This window comes from Panthera leo, chromosome F2 (genome assembly GCF_018350215.1).
Source record: "Panthera leo isolate Ple1 chromosome F2, P.leo_Ple1_pat1.1, whole genome shotgun sequence".
NCBI classification, from domain to species: Eukaryota; Metazoa; Chordata; class Mammalia; order Carnivora; family Felidae; genus Panthera; species Panthera leo.
The window spans coordinates 1,017,597-1,042,283 of NC_056695.1; the positions used below are offsets into that span (position 1 = coordinate 1,017,597).

Sequence of the window (24,687 nt, forward strand, 5' to 3'; positions counted from 1 at the left end):
GAGTACACATCCTTGCCTTGTTCTCAGACTTAGGGGGAAAGCATTCAGTCTTTTACTATTAAATATTCTGTTGGCTGTTGGTTTTTCATAGATGACCTTTTGTCCTTTTCATCATGAATGGATGTTGGGCTTTGTCACAAATTTATCTGCATCCACTAAAATGGGAATGTGATTTCTGTCCTTTATTCTTTTTAGTATATGTGCTGCCGAAGCGAGCACTGTCCTTTATTCTTTTAATATACTATATACTATTCATTGATTCTCAGATGTTGTTAGTTTTGCATTCCTAGGACAAATCCCAATTAGCAACAGTGTGTAACATTTATATGTTGTTGAATGTGTTTTGTTTTTTTTAATTTTTGAAAGACAGAATCTGATGGGGACAGGGTAGAGAGAGAGAGGAAGACACAGAATCCGAAGCAGGCTCCAGGCTCTGAGCTGTCAGCACAGAGCCCAACATGGGGCTCGAACTCACAAACAGTGAGATCATGACCTGAGCCTAAGTCAGACGCTTAACCGACTGTGCCACCCAGGTGGTTCCCTTGGCTGGATGTGTTTTTCTAATACATTTTTGAAAATTTGTGTGTCTATATTCACAAAGGATTCTGGTCTATAGGTTTCTTGCAATGTTTCTTTCTGGCTTTATCTGTGTGATACTAGCCTCATAGGATAAGGTGAGAAGGATTCCTTTCTTCTGTATTTTCTGAGGAGTTTATCAAGTGTTGGTATTTTTTCTTTAAATATTTGATGAAAATTCACCAGTGGAAGCTATCTGGGTCTGGGCTTTCCCTTGTGAGGTTTTATTCTTTTCTTTTTGTGAGAAGATTTTAATTCTATTTATTTACTTACTAAAGGTTATACTCAGATTTTCTATTTCTTCTTGAGTCACTTTTGGTATTTTGTGACTTTTTAGGAATTTGTCCATTTTAGTTAAGTTGAATTTGTTAGCATAATGTTATTCATATTTCCCTATAATCTTTTTAACTTCTGAGAGATCAGTGGTAACACTCCCTCTTTCCTTCCTAATTTTCATGAACTGTACCTTCTTTGTTACTCCTAGTTTGTCTAGCTAACAGTTCTTCATTTACCTTTTCAAAGAACAAATTTCAGTTTCACTGATTTTTCTCCACCATTTTTCTAATTTCGATTTCATTAATTTTCACTCTAATCTTTATTATTTCTTCCTTCTGCTTCTCTTCAGTTTAGTTTTCTTTTTCTTGATTTTAAGGTACAGGTTTATATTACTGATTTAGGATATTTCTTATTTTCTCTTTTTTTAATTATTAAATATAATTTATTATCCAATTGGTTTCCATACAACACCCAGTGCTCATCCCAACAAGTGCCCTCCTCCCTACCCATCACCCACTTTCTCTTCTCCCCCACCCCCCATCAATCCTCAGTTTGTTCTCAGTATTTAAGAGTCTCTTATGGTTTGCCTCCTTCCCTCTCTGTAACTTTTTCTTATTTTCTAATACAGGTATTAAAAAATACAAATTCCTCTCTAGGCACTGCTTTGGTTCTATCTCATACATTTGGATATGCTTTATTCGTATTTCATTCAGATCAAATTCTGATTTGATCAAATATCAGATCAGATCTGATCTGATCAAATATCAGATCAAATATCTGATTTCACTCGTAATTTCTTCTCTGACCCAAGGGCTACTTACAAATGTATTAATTAGTTGGTTATTTAGAAGTGTTTTCTTCCATTATTAACATATAAATAACTTCATTATGGATGGAGAACATACTCTGTAAGATTTAATTCCTTTTAAATTTATTAAGACTTGTTTTATGGCTTCCATATGTGCTCAAAAGAATATGTATTCTCCCATTGTATAGAATGTTCTATAGTTGGTTAATTATGGTTTTTTAAAATGTCAATAAAAAGGAATGAATTATTGATTCACACTACATCATGAACCTCAAAAACTTGCTAGAAAAAAAAAAGCCAGACATAAGAGATCACATATTCTATGATTCTATTTATATGAAATGTCCAGAAAAGGCAAAGTTATAAAGACTGAAAGTAGATTAGTGATTGCCTGGGGCTGGGAATGGGAATGTGAGTTAATATAGGATGTTATCAAGAGGATGAAATTATTCTATAGTGATGGCGGTACCACTCAGTAAAGTTACTAAAAATCACTGAATTCTAAACTTAAAATAGGTGAATTTTATGATATGTAAAATACAACTCAGTAAGATAAAATACCATGGATGTTTACAAATCAATATAAATAATGTTGATAAAAAAACAAAACAAAACAAAACAAAACAGGGCACCTGGGTGGTTCAGTCAGTTAAGGGTCCGACTTCATTTCAGGTCATGATCTCGTGGTTCATGAGTTCAAGCCCTGCATCGGGCTCTGTGCTGACAGCTCAGAGCCTGGAGCCTGCTTCAGATTCTTTGTCTCCCTCTCTCTCTCTCTCTGCCCCTCCCCTGTTCACGCTATCTCTGTCTCTCAGAAATAAACAAACAAACGTTAAAAAAAATGTTTTTAAAAAAGACTCACTGGCCACAATTAGAAGTAGCCACAGCGTCAAGCCCTAACTTTAAAAATTAATAATTAAAAAATTAATGATCAAATTCGTTCCATTTTGTCCACTGTGATTTCCTACAACACTAAAACTATATTTGGGTAACCAAATAGTCCTAGTAATAAAGGCAAGTTCATTACAACATAATTCTAGCTCTTAAATTTAGAAGGAATAAAAGGATTTTTTAAATGACCATTTGCAACTCCCGATAAAATAAATGATTTGGGGCAATGATCATAAATGGATGCTAGAACCTCAGGAAAAGCCCACGCCAAACATAACTGATTAATCTTAGCATCGTTAAAATTAAGACCACTTCACACCTTGTGCCAAATGCCATGAACACGAAATACAGAGCATCCACTATTAAGTAATCTTGCCAAAACTTGAACCTGAATCTAACTAAGCTTTTAGACCTAACTTTCCACTTACAGGAAACCAGGGTTAGAGGAACGAGTTAAAAGAACAGAGACAAAAATCAGGTAAATCGATCAGGTAATGTAACTAACCGTGTAGGCCAAGTGTCCAGGTTTCTTTAACAACAACAAAAAAATAAGAGGGTAGGGGACTGTTCTAGATGAAGACAGACTGAGATACAACAGTGAAATGCCATGTAAAAAGATAATCCAACAGTCTAGAGCAGTTAAGACAACTGGAGAAATCTGAAAACAGAATTACTGATAATTTTTCTCCGTTGATAACAGTACTATATAGCAACCCAAGAATAACAGTATAATTTTAAATATACATGCAGAAGTTATTAGAGGTGAAATGACATCAGGGATCTGCTTTGTTACAATAACTACAGCACAAGAGAAAAGAGGCTAAAACAGGGGTGATGAGGCCGGAAAATGCTGGAGTGTGTTTGATTTGGATGCTCAGTTAGAGTCTTACCCTTTAGCTTTGACTGTGCTTAAAATTCTCACAATAAGTTCTTTTTTCCTCCAAGAAAAACAAAATAAAATTTAGTTGTAAGAGTTGACTGCAATTGCCACTCAACCTTTTTTTTGGAACAGAGAAGATAATTTCCCAAAGAAATAAAATGTATATGGTTCCTGGGGTCCCAGACTAGAATACTATGACTTACTTTCCAGCAATCTTTTTGAAAGTAGATTGAAATAATCCTTCCATAACATGTTGCTGTTCCCGACAAAGAATTTCTGTCATTAACTGCAACAATATAGGACTTTGAGATAATTCCAATGCATCTAGGAACTAGAAGAAACAACAATAATAATAATTTCCTTGGGTTTTTATTTTTGTTTTGAACAGTTCTAACAAAATTAAAACAGGCTTTCACAGAGAATTAACAAATGCTAATACTTCCACCATTCCTGCAGCTATAACGAATACCTGGCACATAATAAATGTTTGCTAAATATTTGAGTTTTGATCCTTTTAAGGTTTTGCAGATATGTTTCCCTCTTAGAGCGGTCAGGATCTTCTAAAGATCTGAACCCAGATTCTGAAACTCCACGATGATGTGCCTTCACTGAGGACTTTGTCTTCACCATTCCAGGTACTCTGGGGCTTTTTCAGTTTGGAGACCTGTGTCTTTTCCACATGACCTTCATCGCACAGCAGCTGTTCTAGCTACTCACCCAATGTTCTCATCTCTACTCTCCCATCTTCCATCTTGACATCCGTTTGTTCTACTTTCTGGGAAATGTCCTCAATTTTATCTTCTGTTTTGCAAAGTTGCTTTTTTTTTTTTTTTTAATTTTGCTTTTATATATTTAATTTCCAAGAGCACTTGTTCTTCTTCATGGACACAATACCTTCTCTCCTCTCTGAAGTTACTCTTACAGTTTCTTTTATATGTTCTCATCTCCCATCTCCCTTTGTTGACTCAGTTCCCTCTGAGTTCCTTCTTCCTGTTGGTTTACATCTTTTTAGGCTGGAAGTTTTCTTCAAATGTTTAGTGACTGCACTTATATTTATATTAGAGCATTTACATTAAGAGAAAGTAATATGGATGCAATAATCATTAGGTAACAGACCGCTTGGGAACAGGATACTTAGATGGTATCACTACATCAATGATCTGCTAATTGCAGAAATGCACCATTCAAGAGAGATGAGGCAGTCACCACTTTAACCAGGCCTCCAGATTTGAGGCCACTACCAGTGGGACAATGACAGTATTTGCCTCCTGATACGCTACTGTTGCCAAAAAGATTAGCCTGAATCTCATGACCACAGATTAAGCCTAACTTCTAGTTCAGAGGAAATACAGGGGATGGTGGACAAGTTAAAGAACATCTCATGGAAACAATCAAACAGGGGACAACATCCAAGAGAAGTATTCAAGAGAAGATCTGGAAGTTTCCTCCAAAAACACAATGTCATGGAAAAATAAAAGGGATGGGGTGAACTAGTTCTAGATTAAAAGATACTAGAGACATGACAATTTGATGCAATCATTAATTAGGTACTAGTTTGAAAAAAAACAGCTAAACATGGGGACATTTAAAGAAATGTGAATACGCACTACATAACATAGTGTCAGAGGAGGGCTAATTTTCTTAGGTATACAAACATTATTGTGCTTATTATTATTATTCTTAGAACATGTATGCTGAGGTATTTAGGGGTGAAGTATCTTGATATCTGAAACTACCCTGCAAATATTTCAGTAACTAACATACCACATGCATACATATACAGATAAAGCAAGTATGACAAAATGACAAAAGATGGTTATACAGATGCTTGACTGTTCTTTCCATTTTTCTGTATGTTTGGGGAAAATTATATAAAACGGACCCATCTGGGTGGATGGATGGTGTTTGTAAAATAGCCTTTCCATGTAGCTACTTTGCTTCCTTACAGGATGGTGATGGGTCCCACAGATAAGAAATCCAAGAAAGACAGAGTCAAGAGAAAAGTATTAAGCCTTTTGTGACTAGCCTTGGAAGTCACATAGCATCACTTCCACTGCATTTTTGTTTGTTTTGTTCTAAGTGAGTCTTCAAGGCCAACCCATATTCATAGGGGGAAAATTAGACTTTGTCTCTCAATGGAAGAGTCACACCGTAAAAAGAACGTGTGGGACAAAATATATTGGTACAGTCATCTTTGGAAAATATAATCTGCCACACCTATACCCTACGTTTATCTCTACCTTAGCATTAGTGTATTTGAATCATCTGTTTCTTTCAGTTTCTTCCTTGTTTTACTCTAAGATAATATCTTCATCATTTTTGAGAATTCAGACATTAGCCCAGGGCTCAATCCATCACAAGTATGGCAGACCACTGTCCACCCTCCAATGGTCATTCTCTTAATTTTTTATGGGTTGAATCCAAGTTCCAGTCAAGTACCCATATCATCTGCTTTTCAAAAGTACGCGATATACCACCTTGCTCTTATGAAAGATCTATATTAGAACCTATTTTCACTAACTGAAAAAAAAAAAAAAAAGCAAAAATAGCATTCTGCATTTGTTGTGCAGTAAGCTGTTATACAGGCAGCATGTGCCCTGAGTAACGAGAGCAGCACCACCAAGCTCTTTCCCCAAGAACTATGCTAGCATCTCAGTCAGCCTCAAACTGCCATAGCTGTGAAGTAACCGTGTCTGTGAGCATCTGTGCTTTATCTCAATTTATTCTACGCAAGATGCGTCCTTTGGTATGAGAAGCACCTAAGAGACGGTATTTTTTGGGTCTAGGAATGCTCAAAAAATTTCCATATAAATTAATGGCAAATGCTTCTTTGCTTTATGCCATTCAGGCTTATAAAAGGTTTCACAGAAATGCTCTACTTTTGGATAGCAAGGGAAACCTGTATCTAGTTGCTTAAAAAAAACAACAGTCTAGTACTATACAGGAGAAACAAATAATCCATCACCTTGTTTAAGCCACTGATATTTTAGAGACCTTCAGCTGTACATTAAATAATATAGGTGATAATCACTAACTAATGAAATTTTCAAATAATCACTACTTAATTAAATTTTAGAAATTGAACCATATTGGTAATATTCCATTTCTTAGCTCTTGGGAATTATTTTTCTAAAAGTATATATTATGCATAAAATACTTCACAATATTTTTCTGCATAAAATATTTCAAATTAAAATGGGAGGAGGGTGAATTCTGAAAGATTTGGATATGCACCTGCTTCCACAGCTACCCAGCTTTCAAAATGAACTGAACTGAATTCTTACAGTTAGAATACTTCTCCGACTCAGAATATTTCACTTCTTTTCATCAAGAAATGTTAACAGAAAAGCATTGTTTTAATTTTACTTAGTACTACTAAAAACTAACCTTTTTCATGCAATCTACATAATTATTGTAACGCAGAGTTCCCGGGGGAAATTCTTCAGACTTCATGGGGAAATTAGAAACAATAAGCTTTTCCAGAACATGCTTAAGGTCCTCAAGACTGCCTCCAGTAAGATTGGTAAAGAATGGAAGAAGAATTACAGCTTGACCCTGTGGGAGCAACGCAGACATATGAAACTGCACCAGTTGGTGCTTACGAATCCTACAGAATAAATAAAATTTCTGCTTTCTAAAGGTTTTGCAAATAAAGCACTGTGTGGATTCAATGAATGACTCCAGAATACCTTCTAGATTACATTGAAGACCAACCTGAAGGCGATGCTGTATCTCAGCTTCTACTCTAGAGGCCAGTGGGCCAACTCAGGCCAATGTTAATTTAATTAACGTGTAATTAAACAGGATACTGTATATGACTCTGTGTGTGATTTTTCCTTCTACAAATATAGACTCTAGTAGAGATAAACTGGAAAAGTTTGGTGTGGAAAGTACATCCTGAACACCTATGGGGTAATTTATAAGTATTCCTTCACAAGACTAATTCAGAACTTCATAATAAAAGTAAAAGAAACTAGAAGAAACTAGATGCTGTTTTCTATCTCCCTTGTGTGGAAAGTAAGTTCTCAGACTCTCATATTGAGAAATGAGAAATTTGATTAATCATGAAACAGAAAATTCCAAAGAAACATCTTCATGACCTAGTAAAAAGATGGCTTTCATTAAGGCCACATTTTATTAGAGCATAAAATCTAATTATCATAGGACTTCAAAATCATAATATTAAGTTTTTGACCCTAAAAATTACCAAGATATATTTATTAATAGAAAAATAATTGAGTAATAGTTTAAATTCTGTCATTTGCTAATACAGCAATTCTCAAAAAAGCCAATTTAAATCATACATATGCAAAGATAAATGTTAATTTTTCTAAGTATGGTAAGCTCATTGTGATTATATTTATCTTTTAGAGACATACAGAAGTATGCACAGATCAGATAAAATGGTATCAGGGGTTTCCTTCAAGGATGGGAGTGACTGCATAGTTGAAGAGAGATGGCTATAGACAGACGGCTATTGAGGCTAAATGACCGGTATGTAGGGGTTATTCTCTGCTTTTGAGTATGTTTGAAATTTGCCATAATAAAAAACAGAAAATATCACAGGTATGCAAAAATATAAAATGGGAAAATAATGGAGAATGTAATCTAAAAGAAAAATCTTTTTCACCACTTACCTTTAAATGTAAACCCAACTTTGAATCACCAAGTAGACTAGCATATGTTGTAAAAACTTCAGGGAATGCACTGTGATTTGTATTAAAAGATGAATCAATCTAAAGGAGGGTAAATAAAAACATGATACATTTCTGTATTATGCCTCTAATTTCTTTTAACACGTTTTCCAAGTTTTTTAACTTCAGAAATAACCTATAAATTTGTTCTTGGGCTTCAATAATATTTTAACAATTCTTATCCTGAAATATTTTGAATCTATCTGGCAAGATGACATATGCAAAAACACTGAAAAGATAACGTATAAGATAAAGTATCAGAAAGGGAAAAAGTATAAAATGTAATCAGCAACTATCCAATAAAAATACTTTTTATTTATCAAACCAATGAGCTCTTAAGAAACCTCCATCACATTTTTAAAGATACAACTTAGAGATTCCAAAACAACTGCATTTTTAATAGGTTTCTCAAGATACCTGCAAAATTTTTGCCAGTAAGGTCAGCACTGCCGTTTTACTTTCAGGAGCAGAATCTTTGGCCCACCACGAGTCCCACTTCTTCCAGTTATGCAGAATTGTACTCGCAAGTTTCAGTCCTTGGTGTCTCTGGCTGGCTCGATCCCTGAAGCTCTGATCTAACATACCATTCAAAATGGCGCTCACCTGAAACAAACGCATGGTGCTTGAAGAAAAATCCTCAACATCAAGACTGGCAGGTATAGAACAAAATTTACTTTCGGTTCAAAGCTATTCTTGGGAAATAAAGATACTATTCCTATAACAGCTGTTTATTTCACAACTCCTCAGATTTGAGAAGAGCAACTTAACATGTAAATTTTCCCACAAAAGCATCAGGTGGTCTCCTTTATGAAATCATGCTCATCCTGTCTCTTGTTTTCTTAGCTGGGGGCATTCTCGATGAGAGGAAGAATTAGTGCTCTTCTGTTGCATACACACATGCACAGAAGCATACACAACAGGCTTGCACGCACACATTTCCTGTCCCACCACCTTTCCAATAGTGACATCCTAATTTTGGTTAGATTACTATTCAATATTCTTATCATTACGACAATGTAAACATTTTGCACAACACTTTGATCTCCCTGAAGTTAGTATTTCCCTGCTTTCTTTCCTGTTTTCAATGTGCCTATCATTATTTGTCATCAAATTCTCCCAAATTAATGAAACCTCCTCAAGACATCTACACACAACAAGAAGTCTATCAGCTCCATCTCAGTGGCAGCACAGCTGCCACTCTGGAATGTCTAAGGTCACTGTTCTTTGGGTGTCACCTCAGCATCCTCCAGGAGACTGGTCCCCTTCTCTGTGTTTGAGCTAACTTCCCAGATCCAACATCTTCCTCTTTCTTGACTGACTGATGAGAGTGCAGGGGAGAGAAGATTCCTTTGAGATCTGGCACATCTGAAACATCTGCATTCAACTCTCACATATGACTGATGGTTTGGCCAGATTCCAGGCCAGAACTCCAGGCTGGAATCTTCTTCGCCGAGTTGTGAAAGAAATTTGGCTTACAGTCTTCCAGTGTCCTCTTTGCATTTGGGAAGACAAACAGCATCTGATCTCTTGATCCCTTTAAATGTAATCAGGTTGTCTCCTGCAGAAACTTTTTAGAATCTTTTCTCGTGGTGAACCCCTGGGTTCTGAATTTTCAAGAAATTTACTCCATGTGGAGCTGCTTTCATACGCTGTGTTGGATATTCAATGGCCCTTTCCCATCTGGAGACTCAAGGCCTTCAATTTGGGCACTTTCTCCTGAGCTGTGTTATGCATAAAGGCCTTTCCTTGGGCCTGTCTTCCCTCTGGGGTGGAGGTCCTGGTGTTACACCTTATCAATGGATCCCAACATTCTCTCTACTATTTTCTGTTTTGCCTTTTTACTTTATTCTCTCTGAGAGTTCCTAAATTTTATCTTCCAAACCCATTTCATTTTTAATTTCTGATGCCTATGCTTAATTCCCAAAAGTTTTTTTTGTATGGTGTTCTTTTCAGTACCAATTCTTATTTTGTCAATGCACTGTCTCCTTTCATCTTTCTGAGGTTCTTTTCTCTTTACATTTCTATCTCACTGAATAGTCTCTGTCTCAAGTGGCTTTTTAGTTGCCTCTCCCTTTTAAAATCCATTTCCTCAAAGGCTGGTGCTCCTTGGCTGTTGACACATATTGAGGAACTGACTACAGGTACTGTGCAGTGGGCAGGGTTCACTGGCAGTAAAGATCTCTGTAGGTTGATCTGGCTGGGCAATGATGATACTTAATCTTTATTTTCTCTTAGGCTTGTCAAAATATTCTGATACCCTGCCTGAAGGTATATACCTAATTGACCATATTCTGGGAGCCAAACTGGGGGGAAAGAGCTAATAGCCTCAAAATTCAGACTTCAAGGAGGTTTTCAGTCAACTTCCTTGTTTCAAGAAGGTATTCCTACACCAAAGATATACAAAGCATCATAAGAGACCACTATGAACAATCACCAACAAATGGGACAACCTAGAAGAAATGGATACCCTAGAAACATACAACTTTCCAGGATTGAATCATGGGAAGATAATCTGAACAAACCAATTAATAGTAAGGGTAGGATTAATAATCAAAAACCTCCCAACAAACAAATGTCTAGAGCAGAATGGCTTTACTGGTATATTCTACCAAACATTTAAGGAGGAACTAACACCAATCCTTCTCGAACTCTTCTAAAAAAGCTAGAAGATAAGACAACACTTCCATACTTATTCTTTGAGGCCAGCATGACCCTGGTACCAAAACCAGATAAGGAAACTACAAGAAAAGAAAATTACAGGAAAGTATCCCTGATGAACATAGATGTAAAATACCTTAACAAAATATCAGCAAATCAAATTCAACGATACTTTAAAAGGATCATATACCATGATCAAGCAGGGTTTATTTCAGGGATGCCAGGATGTTCAACATCCACAAATCAATTGGTGTGATAAGCTACATTAACAAAATAAAGAATGAAAAGCATATACTCATCTTAATAGATGCAGAAAAAACATTTGATAAAATTCAACAACTACTCATGATTAAAACTCAACAAATTGGGGGCACCTGGGTGGCTCAGTCAGTTAAGGGTCTGATTTCAGCTCAGGTCATGATCTCATGGCTTGTGAGTTCAAGCCCCGTGTCGGGGTCTATGCTGACGGCTCAGAGCCTGGAGCCTGCTTCGGATTCTGTGTCTCCCCCTCTCTCTGTCCCTCCCCAGCTCATGTGCGCTCTCTCTCTCTCTCTCTCTCTCTCTCTCTCAAAAATAAATAAAAACACTAAAAAAAAATTTTAAAAAACTCAACAAATTGGGTACAGAGAGAACATGCTTCAACATAATAAAGACCATATATGACAAATGTACAGCTGACATCATACTCAATAGTGAAAAACTGAAGAGCTTTTTCCCTACAATCAGGAACAAGAAAAGATGTCTACTCTCACTTTTATTCACCACAGTACTGGAAGTCCTACCCACAGCTATCAGACAAGAAAATGGAATAAAAGGCATCAAAAAACAGAAAGGAAGTAGTAATACTATGTCTATTTGCAGATGGCATGATACTATATATAGGAAACCCTAAAGACTCCACCAAAAAACCTGTTAAAACTACTCAACAAATTCAGTAGAGTTATAGGATACAAAACCAATATACAAAAATCTGCTGTGTTTCTATACACTAATAACCAACTATCAGAAAGTGAAATTTAGAAAACAATCCCATTTACAGTTGCATCACAAAGAATAAAATACCTTGGGGTGCCTGGGTGGCTCAGTCCGTTAAGAGTCTGACTCTTGATTTCAGCTCACGTCACGATCTCATGGTTTGCAAGATCGAGCCCCATGTTGGGCTCTGCACTGACAATGCAAAGCCTGCTTGGGATACTCTCTCCCCCTCTCTGTCTTCCCCTCTCCCACCTGCAGATGCACACATGTGCTCTGTCTCTCAAAAATGAATATATAAGCATATACTAAAACAATAAAATACCTAGGAATAAATTTAACCAAGGAGGTTGAAAACCTATACGATGAAAACTAGAACACATTGATTAAAAAAAACTGAAGATACAAATAAATGGAAGGATATTCATGCTCATGGAATAAAATAATATTGATAAAATGTTGATGCCATTCAAAGCAATCTACAGACTCAATACAATCCCTATCAAAATTCCAATGGCATTTTTCACAAAAATAAAACAATCCTAAAATTTGTATGGAAGCACAAAAGACCCTGAATAACCAAAGCAATCTTGAGAAAGAACAACAATGCTGGAGGCATTATGCTGTAATCAAAACAGTATAGTATTGGCATAAAAACATAGGTCAATGGAACAGAATAGAGAGGCCAGAAACGAACATGTGCAAGGAGCCATACGATGATGACGGACAAAGGAGCTAAGAAGATACAATGGAAAAAGGATACTCTCTTCAATAAATGGTGATGGGAAAGCTAAACAGCAACATGTAAAAGAATGAAACTTGCCACATATTTTACACCATACATAAAAATCAAGACAAAATGTGTTAAAGACGTGCACTTAAGATATGAAGCCATAAAATTCCTGGAAGAAAATTTAGGGCATAAGCTATTTGACTTTGGTCTTGGCAATGGTTTTTTTTGGATCTGACATGAAAAGCAAAGGCAACAATAGCAAAAATAAACAAGTGGAACTACATTCAAACTATAAAGCTTCTGCACACAAAAGAAATCATCAACAAAATGAAAAGGCAAGCTATAAAATGGGAGGAAATATCTGTAAATCATGTATCTGATAAGGGTTAATATCCAAAATACATGAAGGATTCCTACAACTAAACAGCAAAAAATTAAACAATCTGATTTAAAAATGGGCAGAGGAACTGAATTAGACATTTCTCCAAAGAAGACAGATAGTCAAAAGGTATATGAAAAGGTGCTCAGCATCAAAATCACCAGGAAAATGTAAATGAAATATCATCTCATCCCTGTAAGAACAGCTAGCATCAAAAAGACAAAAGTGTTGGCGAGGATATGAAGAAAAACTCTTGTGCACTGTTGTTGGGAATGCAAACTGGTGCAGCTGCTATGGAATACAGTGTGACAGTCCCTCCAAAAATTAAAAATAGAAGTATGATTTGATCCAGCAATTCTACTTCTGGGTATACATCTGAAGAAAAGGAAACCACAACCTAGAAAACATATCTGCACCCCCATGTTCAGTGCAGCATTATGTACAATAGCCAAAGACATGGACACAATCTAAGTGTCCATCAACAGATGAATAAAGAAGATGTGGCATATACATATACAATGGAATATTATTCAGCCACTAAAAAAAAGAAAATTCTGCCAATTGTCACAACATGGGGTGGACCCTGATGACATTACGCTAAGTGAAATAGGTCCTACAGAGAAAGATAAAAAAAAAAAAAAAAGATTAAAAAAAAGATAGAAAAAAAAAAGATATCACTTATACGTGGAATCTACAAAATAGAACTCACAGATACACAGAACAGACTGGTGCTTTTCAGAAAAGAAGATTAATAAATTTAATTATAATAAATTAAATACTTCTGTAGAGAACAAACACTCCAAGTAAGATTGAAAGATTAATGGCCAGTAGGAAAAAGGACTTTTGCGAAAAGGTCTACTATCCTTAATATACAAAAACCCCTTAAAAACTAATAAGAAGGTTCACCCCAACAGAAAAATGAGCAAAATACCAAACATCAGCACACACCAGAAACATTTTGGTTGTTCAAAAATACTAGTGGGAGGGGCACCTGGGTGGCTCAGTCAGTTAAGTGTCCAACTTTGGCTCAAGTCATGATATTGCAGTTCATGAGTTCAAGCCCCACACTGGGCTCTCCACTGCCAGCAAGGAGCCTGCTTCGGATCCTCTGTCTCCCTCTCCCTCTGCCCCTCCCTGTTTGTCCTTTCTCTCTCTTTCAAAAATAAGTGAATGTTAAAAAAAAAAAAAAAATACTAGTGGGAGACAAAGGTCAAAAGAGTTCGAGAACTGACATTAAACTTGAGAGATTAAAATACAAAACAGAGTTTTCACTTGTGGAATAATAAAATGTTTTTCGTATGGTGCCAAGTATTTCAAACTTTACCTCATTACTCTAATACTGGTGTTATATACAGAACATGACTCTACTCTTAATTACAGGTCTTTCCCCAATAAACAACAAAAAAGACATCCTCCACTCAGCTCTGCCTAGGGTGCCCCAGCACAGAGATACCTATCCCTTGTAGAAATCTGGCTGCCCCGAGTGTCCTCAAGTGGGGAAGGATCAATCCCCTGAGGACAAGGCAAGGCCAGGTAACCTGGCAGGGGGGCAGGGGACAGCTACATTTCACACAGTCCTCCCCTCTTTGGTCTCTCCTTCACATCCTGCTCTTGGTACTCTGGAGGCCTGGGACTCTATTGCCAGACCCAAGAAAGCCTAGGCTCTACAGCACAGATCAGCTGTCTCCCCACTGCTATGTCATACTGCAGCTTTCTTGGATCCCAAAATCTGTTACGACTTGCCCTTTTGCTAGAAATAGCTTCCAAAGTGCTGTCTCTCTTCTCTTTTCTCCTTTAATCTGTGTCTTTTAAGACTGTGTTTAAAAAAAAAAAAACCACAAACCCATTTCTGTCACTTTAGAGGGAGCTGAGGAGGAAGTGGAGATAAATGTTTATGGCTTTTATCCATCACCTTCACCAGAAGCCTCAATAGCTTCGGAGATCAAAATGTTCTACTTATTAAAAGTTCATTTCTAACTTTAAAAAACATAAATACCTAGTACAATCTGACACAAAGTACTCTCCTACAACAGACAAACACTGTGTGGAATAAAAGCTTAATTCAATAGGAAATTATGTACTCTCCCTTAAAATGGCCATTCCCAATAGTTCCCAGTTCCTGACTGTCTACAGACTGGGTTAAATTTAAAAATTTTACAAGTTTAACAAACCAAAGTCAACATATACTAAACACTGAGCTCCAAGGTTCAATGTGAGGGGGCCTAGTGGACTACAGTAGGATCGCACAGGAAACGATGGCTCTCTGTGCCAACCTGTGAAAGGACCATAACTATAGAAAGGACACTGAATGTACGGGACCAACTGGCGGCTGGTGCAAACACAAAGGCGGGCTCAGGCCTCACGACGGGCTTAGGAGCTCCAACGCCATTTCTTCACAAAAGTCAACATCCTACATAGCTGTGCCTTGTAATATTAGGCCTAGAAATTCTGGGGGAATGAGAGATTAGAAAAAATAATCCACGTTTCCACATCCATTTAACATTATTAACTGTTCATAAAAGCTGTGTTTTCTTCCCTTTGATTTTGTTTTCAAACACTGGCAAAAGTTTTCAACCTTCCAGGAAGAGATCCTGTTTTGTTCTAATGACATTTTTCAAGAACATGGCAATCTTTTTATAAGCATTATATAAGAAAATATATTTCATTTAAATAAAAATTCCACAAACAACTCACAAGTGCAGGTAGTGTGGTACAGGAGCATGTCTTTAGCTAACACCACAAGGGTCTCTGGACCAATGTGTGGAGTTTGATGGTAATTCTTGCTACAAGAAAAAATAGTAAAAATAATAAAAATAAGAAATAAAAATTTCATTACCATTTTGGGATTATCCACAGACGATTTCAGGAGTTCCAATACTGCAAGATCTAGATTTTTCAACAATTCAGTGTTGACTGTCTCTGAGAACAAGCTATAAAAATACTCTCCATGACAGAAGCTGGCCATGTTTCTCTGGGACGCTCCTGAGGGTGGCAGAGACAACACTGCTGTATCCAGGAGAAGATTCACAAGGTGCTCGCACTGTGAAGAAGCAAGGAAAGGTACGATGATAAGAGTATGTATCTTACCTGCTATAGAAAGACTCCTGGGAAGCTGCTAACTTTGAGAGTGGAAAATCACACAGTAAGGTCTAAAGAGAACCTCGTATTTGAAGGTCTAGGTTCAAGTCTGAATTATATGCATTTCAATGACCCTGTACTTTCTAGGTTTCATTTTGGGAAAGAAATCTTCCCTGACTCATGTTTCCCCCAAATTCCCAGAGAATCTTGTTGTTTCTTTGAGGAGACAGGATAGTAAGAGTACTTTTAGACGATTTAAATACGTAACTTGTTGACATTAAGTGAACAAAGGGGCAAAGAAGAGCTTTCTGCTACAGGAGAAGGGAGGACAGATTGGAAGGAATGAACACATAGGACTGGTGAACAGATCTCAGCTACAGCAGAGACTGTTTGAGGCCAGCCCTATATGGTTCAAAAAGCCATGAAGGTATCTTTCTGTGGTGCCTCTGGAATTATCCTCCAGGGGTGCTCCCAAATCAGCCATCTGAGATCACTAAGGACAGGGGAAGAGGAAGCCACCGTGTTAACAGTCCAGCTTTATAGACACAAAATGTTCTCTGCCCTCTAAAGTCTTTTTGGAAACAAAGTGGGATAGACAAAACCCCAGTTTAAGAAGAATCTTATCCTATTTCTTTTATCTAAAAAACCTTTTAGAAAGTAAGTCAGATCATGTAAATCTATTAAAGTACTTATGGAGCTAAGAACTTAACTAAATTCCAACTAAATTCCTGTTTTTAGAAACATGTTACGAATGAGCTATATATTTCCATCAGCAGGATAGCACAGCGTGCAGCTACTGTTCCTACCTGTACTCCAAAAGCAAAGGCCAACTCCAGAAGTCCGCTGGCTAGTCGCTTACAACTGGGGTCTAGTGAAGGAAGGCACTGTTGTTCGTCCCCAGGTGCAATGCTTTTATAAACCAGGGAAAGAAGTTTTGTGCCAACAGAATACTGATCTGCAGACTAAAATAAAGTCAATACTAAAACATCCAGCAGTAAGATATTTTATAAAAACACACAATTTCATACCTTTCATTAATTAAAAATATCCATGGTCATTAACAGTGACAACTACCTTCTAATTGTCAGGAAAATTTTCACTCAACTTTGCTTTGCATGTTATATTTTTTCATTTATATTGCCTAGCCACAGGGCACAATAGCAGTCTCCAAAGTTCTTCAGAAGGCTGTGGGAAATATACATGTCCTTATTTTCATTTTACACTTATAAATTTGTATATCTGTACTCTAAGTCAGCACGTCTGGAACAAGTCATTATGTAATTCCCATTTCAGCATATCCCATGCATACAGGATGTGTGAAACACACATATATACAAGGAAATGGACTGCTTATGTTAATCAACTAAGAGAAACGTAAAAACACATTGGCTCTGTTTACCTGAAATGGTAAGACAACATGCAAAAAACCAGCTCTGTGAAGTTGTTTACAAGCCGACACAACAGAAGCCAGCTTGGCCCTATCCACAGAAGCATCAGGGCCATATAGGTCAACGGCACAAAGCTCCTCAATGCTGCCATGTGAGAAAAACAAAAAGAAACTAGATGAGTGCTAGCTCACCAAATTAGCAGGATACACCAAAAAACCGTGTGTGTTCTGTTATAAATGTGTTAACTGCCTGACACTCAAATTCATTACGTGACCTGGGAAAGCAAACACAGGTTAACACTGAACAAGGGGCCCAGGCACTAATCCAGCCATGGAAATCAACATGGGGCTGAGCCACACCTGAGACTTGCTTACCATAAGGTGCAGGGGAGGCATTTGTTAAATAGATGATTTTCAAACAACTAATGAGATTCTCTGCGTCAAACACCCCACTGATGAGATCCTTTACTTTAGGAAATGGGACTACAGCAGCCACACGTGTGGCTGCCAGAATACGCTGCAACCTTCAAGTGCCCAACACTGATCCCAAGCACGATCTGAATGCCCACCTCTGTGCTGTTAGTTCTTCCTTGAGGTGCATCTCCAGGATGTCTTTGTACGGGGACTTCTTTAGTGCTTTCATCAGGTCCACACAAACATCAGGAAGACGATTCATAACTAGGACATCACCGATATTGAAACCTATGCTTGAGGGCTCACATAGGGTTTTCACCAAGAGTTTCATAAGGTTTGTGTTATTACATAAATCCTTCTCAAGGAGCTGCAAAAGATGATTTGAATAAAAACACATCCGAGTCAGCATTTAGATTTTCAGTAGTGTAAGGTCCATGAAGCTGGGGATTTTTGCCTGGCTGAAGCAGGGGTTGGCAAACTTTCTCTGTAAAGGGTCAGACAATAAATGTTTTAGGATTTGTGGACCCAGTGGTCTCCACCGCAACTACTTAATGAACTGCCATTATAATATGAAAGCAGCCATGGACAATACATGGACAAATGGACTCAGATGTGTTCCAATAAAACCTTCCTTACAAAAGCAGGCAGCAAGTGGGAAGTGGGCTGTGGACCATAGTTCTATGGCTCCCGGTTTAGGGCAATGCTGTACCTGCAGACAGCCTTGCATACAGGAGGCACTCAGTATGTATTAACTGGATGGACTGACTGGACTTTGTTTATATAATAAGCTTCACAGATACATTTACAAATATTTGCTAATGTACATTTCCTAAGGCAAATGTTTGATCGATCGTAGCATAAAATGCAATATCCAATAGAACATTTAGAGAAACTATTTTGTACTTTATTCACACAGTAAGATAAAAACGCTGCATTTTATTACTTTCGAGAACACATAACTCCTACAGCAATGGGAACTTCTAAGGAAGCCAAAACCACTCTTAATAGGTACCGGAAAGTATTCTTCCAGTGCCAGGTGCTGACCTCAAACTAAAAGAGCAACAGCCAGTGACCCTACCTTCCAGCCTTCTGGGGAGATGCTGAGCAGTGTTGTGGTGAATTCCATAATCCGGACCACAATTGTGCATTTGCTGTAATTGTATCTTTCTCCCTCTTGGGGGCTGGGTCTGTGACCTACTGCCCCAGTGCCAAAGCACTTTTCTGCTGCCATAATATCATGCATAGCAATGCTTTCTAAAAAGAAAGTCACAGCTTTCCAAAGCGAAGACTGTGTTTCAGTACCTAGAAATAAAAATTACACTCAAATATTAACATATGCTTCCTTCCAAATCCACTAAAATTAACGTAAAATTCCTTCTTTAAGTATAGGCATGATACACATTTAGTCAAAATTCAAACTTACAAAGCTTTTAGAAGATTATGACAATTTCTATCAAATGTTTAAAAAGCTCGTATGCTTTGATCCAGCATCAAAATTTTATCCTAATGAAATAATGGCAGAATTATAAAGATGTGCTTGTAAGGATTTTCATTTTAGCAGCTTTTAATAATGAGACAACAGAAACAACCTAAATATCCTTCAAAGGGGCAAGAGAGACAAATCATGGCAGTGGTCTTTTTATGGAAACAACTGCATGAACTCCCAAATGGACTTTTTCATAAAAGTCGCCGTTCTGAAAACACAAAGGTGCTGGCTCTCCTCTCCCATCTCCACTCCTTTCATGATCACCCCAGTCTTGCTTACAGGAAGGAAGATAAAACACCCTTCTCCTCTCCTCAGTCCCACTGTAGTTTTTTTTTTTTTTTTTTTTTATTTTTTTTTATTTTTTAATATATGAAATTTACTGTCAAATTGGTTTCCATACAACACCCAGTCCCACTGTAGTTTTTATACCAGGTGTAAAGACCTCCCAAACAGAGGGACAATTTTAAAAAGTGGTGTACATGTTGAAAGAGAGAGCAAAGACAAGGACGAGTAAGAAATCCTTTTATAAGTCTAAGGGTTTCCAATTCTTTGTTTTCATAAAATTCTAGTTCATCAAATTGCCAACTTGACAGATCATTAAAAATAATTCTGGGGGCGCCTGGGTGGCTCAGTCGGTTGAGCGGCCGACTTCGGCTCAGGTCACGATCTCACGGTCCGTGAGTTCGAGCCCCGTGTCGGGCTCTGTGCTGACAGCTCAGAGCCTGGAGCCTGTTTCAGATTCTGTGTCTCCCTCTCTCTGACCCTCCCCCGTTCATGCTCTCTCTCTGTCTCAAAAATAAACGTTAAAAAAAATTAAAAAAAAAAATAATAATAATTCTGATGACAGGTCACTATCTATTCAAAAGAACTGAGAGAAAATATATTAAGAATTTCATTCTCAAACACCAAATATCCTTAAATTCAACGAACAATGTGCTGTATGACACATTCTAATTAACAGGTATGTTAAATGTGAAAAAAAAAAATGAACATTTTAGCATTATTCAAATATGGCACTCATTTAGGTAAGTTTTTCTTAGTAAAACCTATACAAAACAAAAACAAAATTCTAACCATATAATTTTACTTCTTATATATAATAACTATTTATCAAAATATTATATTTATATTGTTATGGTGGTAATACACAAAATGTGCCCTAATAACAAAGGCCACGATAACCCAACACAGAAGAAACTTGTAACAGGTAGACCGTTTTGTTGCAAAGATGTAGAGTTATAAGTAAATAAAAACATAAGCATAATAACATGATACTTAGGATAAAAAATGTGAAGGGTATGGAACAGTAATAATAATTCAGGAGCTTTGCAAAATTGCCATAAAAAACTATTTTAAAGCAATTAAATAAAAATAAAGATGTTAAACAAAAAATCTCTACAGTAGTTAGCCTCCACTGAATACATTTTTTAAGTAATGTTAACAATTTTATGTTAAATGCCCACATTTACGACACACACCAGAAATTAATTTTTTCAATTACTTAAAGCAAAGAGGATTTTTTTTTGGTCAAGTTTGAAAGAAGGTATGTTGTTTTTAATGTCTCCCACTCCTCACAAGGTAAATAAATAAAACAGTTTGAAGACTGCTTAATTGTGACACATTTGCATTATTTAGTATTACACGGTCATTTAAATTAGTTCAAGGTATATACACTGCCATAAAAGGACATCCAGTATGTTAACTTTCTGTTTAAAAGTTAAGTTTCAGGGCACCTGGGTGGCTCAGTCGGTTGAGCGTCCAACTTCAGCTCAGGTCATAATCTCACAGCAAGTGAGTTCGAGCCCTGCATCGGGCTCAAACCTGGGGCCTGCTTCAGATTCTGGGTCTCCCTGTCTCTCTCCCCCTAACCCACTCACGTTCTGTCTCTGTCTCTCTCAAAAATAAATAAACATTAAAAAAAACTTTTTTTAAAGTTAAGTTTCATTTTAAAAATCAAATTATAGCAAAGCATGCATATGACCCATTATGTTAAAAAATAAAAAAAATTTTTAAATATATATATTATACGCATAGAAAAAGTTTTAAAAAGTAGACACTAAACTGTCTTAGTGTCTGTCACTAGGGAATGCAATTAGGTTTTACATATTTCCTATACTTTTTTTTGTTTTCTTAAATTTTCAAAATGATATACGAGATCTCTTAAAACAACAAATTTAGGGGGCGCCTGGGTGGCTCAGTCGGTTGAGCGTCCGACTTCGGCTCAGGTCATGATCTCACGGTCCGTGAGTTCGAGCCCCCGTCGGGCTTTGGGCTGATGGCTCAGAGCCTGGAGCCTGCTTCCAATTCTGTGTCTCCCTCTCTCTCTGACCCTCCCCCGTTCATGCTCTGTCTCTGTCTCAAAAGTAAAATAAACGTTAAAAAAAAAAAATTAAAAAAAAACAACAACAAATTTAAGGTACTATTTGCAACTGAATAGCTACTATTGCTATTTTTAAAGTTTCAGAACTTTTCTGACCTATCCCTCTGAGAATCCCATACTAGAATCATGCAGAATCCCATCCTAGAGAGTCAGATCTTCTCAAAATGGTATAAAATCTGTTTTCCGGAACCCCAGTGTGTGTGCGTGCACACACATTACACACACCCCACCATGTTTGGTTCCAACTTTCTCAAGCTAAAAGAAAGACAACAAGACAACCTGGTTCTTTTTCCCAAATCCCCAAGACACCTCACCTCTGACAGAATTAAAGAGAGACTGGTAGTTCCTTTAGCCAACCAGCACCACTACCAGAATGGATGCTCTGTCTACACTGAAAATCATTGAAATAACATATCATGTTCTGAGTGGCAAGCTGGATATTTAGCCCACGAGAGAGGATTTCGGTGGACACCCCGAACAGCCTGCTCAGAGAACCTCGAAGCCTAGAGCGTACTTGTCAGCTACAGTTGGCTCCAGATGCTGTATTCTCAGAGATGCACCTCCCAGGAACCACCCCCTGCTTTCCCAGGTCCCGTTTAGATCACGTAAAGGACGGAGGCTGCCATCTCCTTCTTCCCGGCACGGGCCAAGGAGCACACCAAACACTCCACCCTGCATACTATCCTTTGCAAACAACACTGTTATCATCATACTACAGTAAAAACACTAAGGAATAGGAAAATGCAAGAAAAATGAAGACATGCTACTCAGAAACATACGATCACAGAGCCTCATGTTAGGAGGAACTCTTTTATCAACATTTTTTTTATTTTTTTTTTAATGTTTTTATTTATTTTTGAGACAGACTGAGACAGAGCATGAGCAGGGAAGGGGTAGAGGGAGGGAGAGACACAGAATCTGAAGCAGGCTCCAGGCTCTGAGCTGTCAGCACAGAGCCTGATGTGGGGCTCGAACTCACAGACAGTGAGATCACGACCGGAGCTGAAGTCAGACGCTTAACCGACTGAACCACCCAGGCGCCCCGATAAACGCTTTTTTTTTAATATTTTATTTTTAAGTAATCTCTACACCCAAAAGGGGCTCGAACCTACAACCCCGGGACGAAGAGTCACATGCTCTGTTGACTGAGCCAGCCAGGTGCCCAGGAAGAACTCCTGTAATGTGCTAAAGCAAATGACAGCCTCAAAAGGCCACTTGGTAAAAGGGCCATCAAGAACCTGTTCAGGACACAAAAGAAGTACAGATGCCAGACAGGTGTCCACGGCCTCAGTCGTGTGCACCAGACTCTCGCCCTCACGTGAGCTTAAAGGATAACGCAGCGACTGAATAAACGCTCCTCTTATCGCCCTTGTTAACTACGATGCTGCCAGGGGCATCTGTCTAGTCAAAGACCTCGCTGCACTTTTGCCCGGAATGGCTCCAGGCAGAACTGGACCGCAGCAACGTGCGTAGGTGTTACCCACCCAGGACCTCAGGTGCCGCGAGGGTTTTCTTCTCAGTGAAGGTGTTGTAGCACTCCAGCGCCGCCAGAAGCATGTCCATCCACTGCAGGGCAGCTCGCAGGCTGAACGGCCCTTGCAGATGGAAGAGGGTGGGCTGAGCAAGGATGCCTGACGGCCGACCACAGCCTCCTCCACCCCCCTCAAACATGTTTATGAGAAAGGAAGGATCTTTGCTCTTGAGAATCTCTTTCAGCCACAAAGAAGGTGATTTGTTGCCTTAAGAAAGAAACAAGATTAAAACACACATACAAATGACTTTCACATGATTAAAATTAATCACTGTAATAAATAATAATAATAATAATAAACAATAATAAAGCTAGAATTAAGTAGGATATGTTAACAAAAAGAACCAGAGCAGAACCAGGCTGGCAATATCAGAGTATTTCAAATATAGTTTCCATAAAAGTCCCATATGAAGCATCTACCAGAGCAGTAACATTTCAGAATGATAAGGGATAATCTTTTTTTTTTTTAACCATAGTAATCATAACTTGGTTCACTGTAATTACTGCCAAGGTCTTTCCACCAAAGCCATTCTCTTCAGTTACTTTAAACATTATAAAAATGGCTGGATACCATTTGCACAGCTATAAATGTCCTATCCTTTCCCTTGCCTTTTTTCTTGAAAACTATTGTCCCTTTTCTCAGGAGTAATTTAAAGAATAAACACAAAAAGAGCACTGCCACTCTCAAGTTCCTATCCTACTTCCTGGCTGTGTGGACCTTGCCTCTCTGTGTCTCGGTTTTCTCATCTTAACAATATTTACCTTTGAGGTTCCTTCAAAGATTAATGAAGTAGTTAATATTTGAAAAAGTGCTTATAATATCACACAGTAAGGGCAGTTTTTGCTAAATAAAAGACTCAAATTATTTGTTTTAAAAGACATCTTTTCTTTCAGGTATCAATCATTTTCTAAACTGAAAATGAAAAAACATTAAATTTTATTTTGCATGCTCTGAAATCAGGGACTCTCAAAAGGTCAAATCATCCTGATTCTAATGAAGTTAAAGAAGAATGCAAAAGAATAAAGTATTTCTGATGTAGTAAGAAACAGTTTCCCTATTGTGTTAAAAAAATACCTATTAGCTATATAAGCAAAGATTCAATATCATGTTTTCAGGGTTTGTTTCAGACAGAAACATCAAACTTTCCATTATTTTCACTAAAAACTGACAAAGAAAATAAAACTAATAATGGGTAAAAATAATATTTAAGTTCTCTCTCACACGCTAGCTAAGAGTCATAGAAGAGAAAGTACAGGAAGGACAGAGAAAGACAGGCATAGAGAAAGGAGAGGACAAGGGAACACAGAGAACGGATGGGCCTGGGAAAGCATATTCCGACAGCTGGGAATTGTCCCAGATCCCTGCCTCCTCAGTCTCCTCCTCAAAACTATAGCTGCTGTGACCCTGGCTTTCCATCCAACATGAACATCAGAAGTCAGAAGCCCCTGACACATGTCATAGGGACATGACTGCACATGTCATTACCTAGCACACCTGGTGACAGTGTACTCCTGTGGGGCACTAAAGAGTGGCTCAGCTGACT

The 24,687-nt window shown here is 37.7% G+C and overlaps 1 protein-coding gene across 3 annotated transcripts in view; it reads right to left on the minus strand.

Annotated features, from left to right (window-relative positions):
- Positions 1-24,687, minus strand: part of PRKDC (protein kinase, DNA-activated, catalytic subunit) — a 214,591-nt gene that overhangs the window by 117,399 nt on the left and 72,505 nt on the right. For all 3 annotated transcript variants that reach the window (XM_042923148.1, XM_042923150.1, XM_042923151.1), the window contains 10 exons: positions 23,097-23,351; positions 18,825-19,048; positions 17,902-18,113; positions 17,345-17,477; positions 16,752-16,907; positions 15,704-15,907; positions 8,543-8,728; positions 8,069-8,167; positions 6,819-6,986; positions 3,635-3,762 (listed from right to left, as the gene is read on the minus strand). In XM_042923148.1, the coding sequence (XP_042779082.1) occupies positions 3,635-3,762; positions 6,819-6,986; positions 8,069-8,167; positions 8,543-8,728; positions 15,704-15,907; positions 16,752-16,907; positions 17,345-17,477; positions 17,902-18,113; positions 18,825-19,048; positions 23,097-23,351 (1,765 nt within the window). The remainder of the gene's footprint in view (positions 1-3,634; positions 3,763-6,818; positions 6,987-8,068; positions 8,168-8,542; positions 8,729-15,703; positions 15,908-16,751; positions 16,908-17,344; positions 17,478-17,901; positions 18,114-18,824; positions 19,049-23,096; positions 23,352-24,687) is intronic.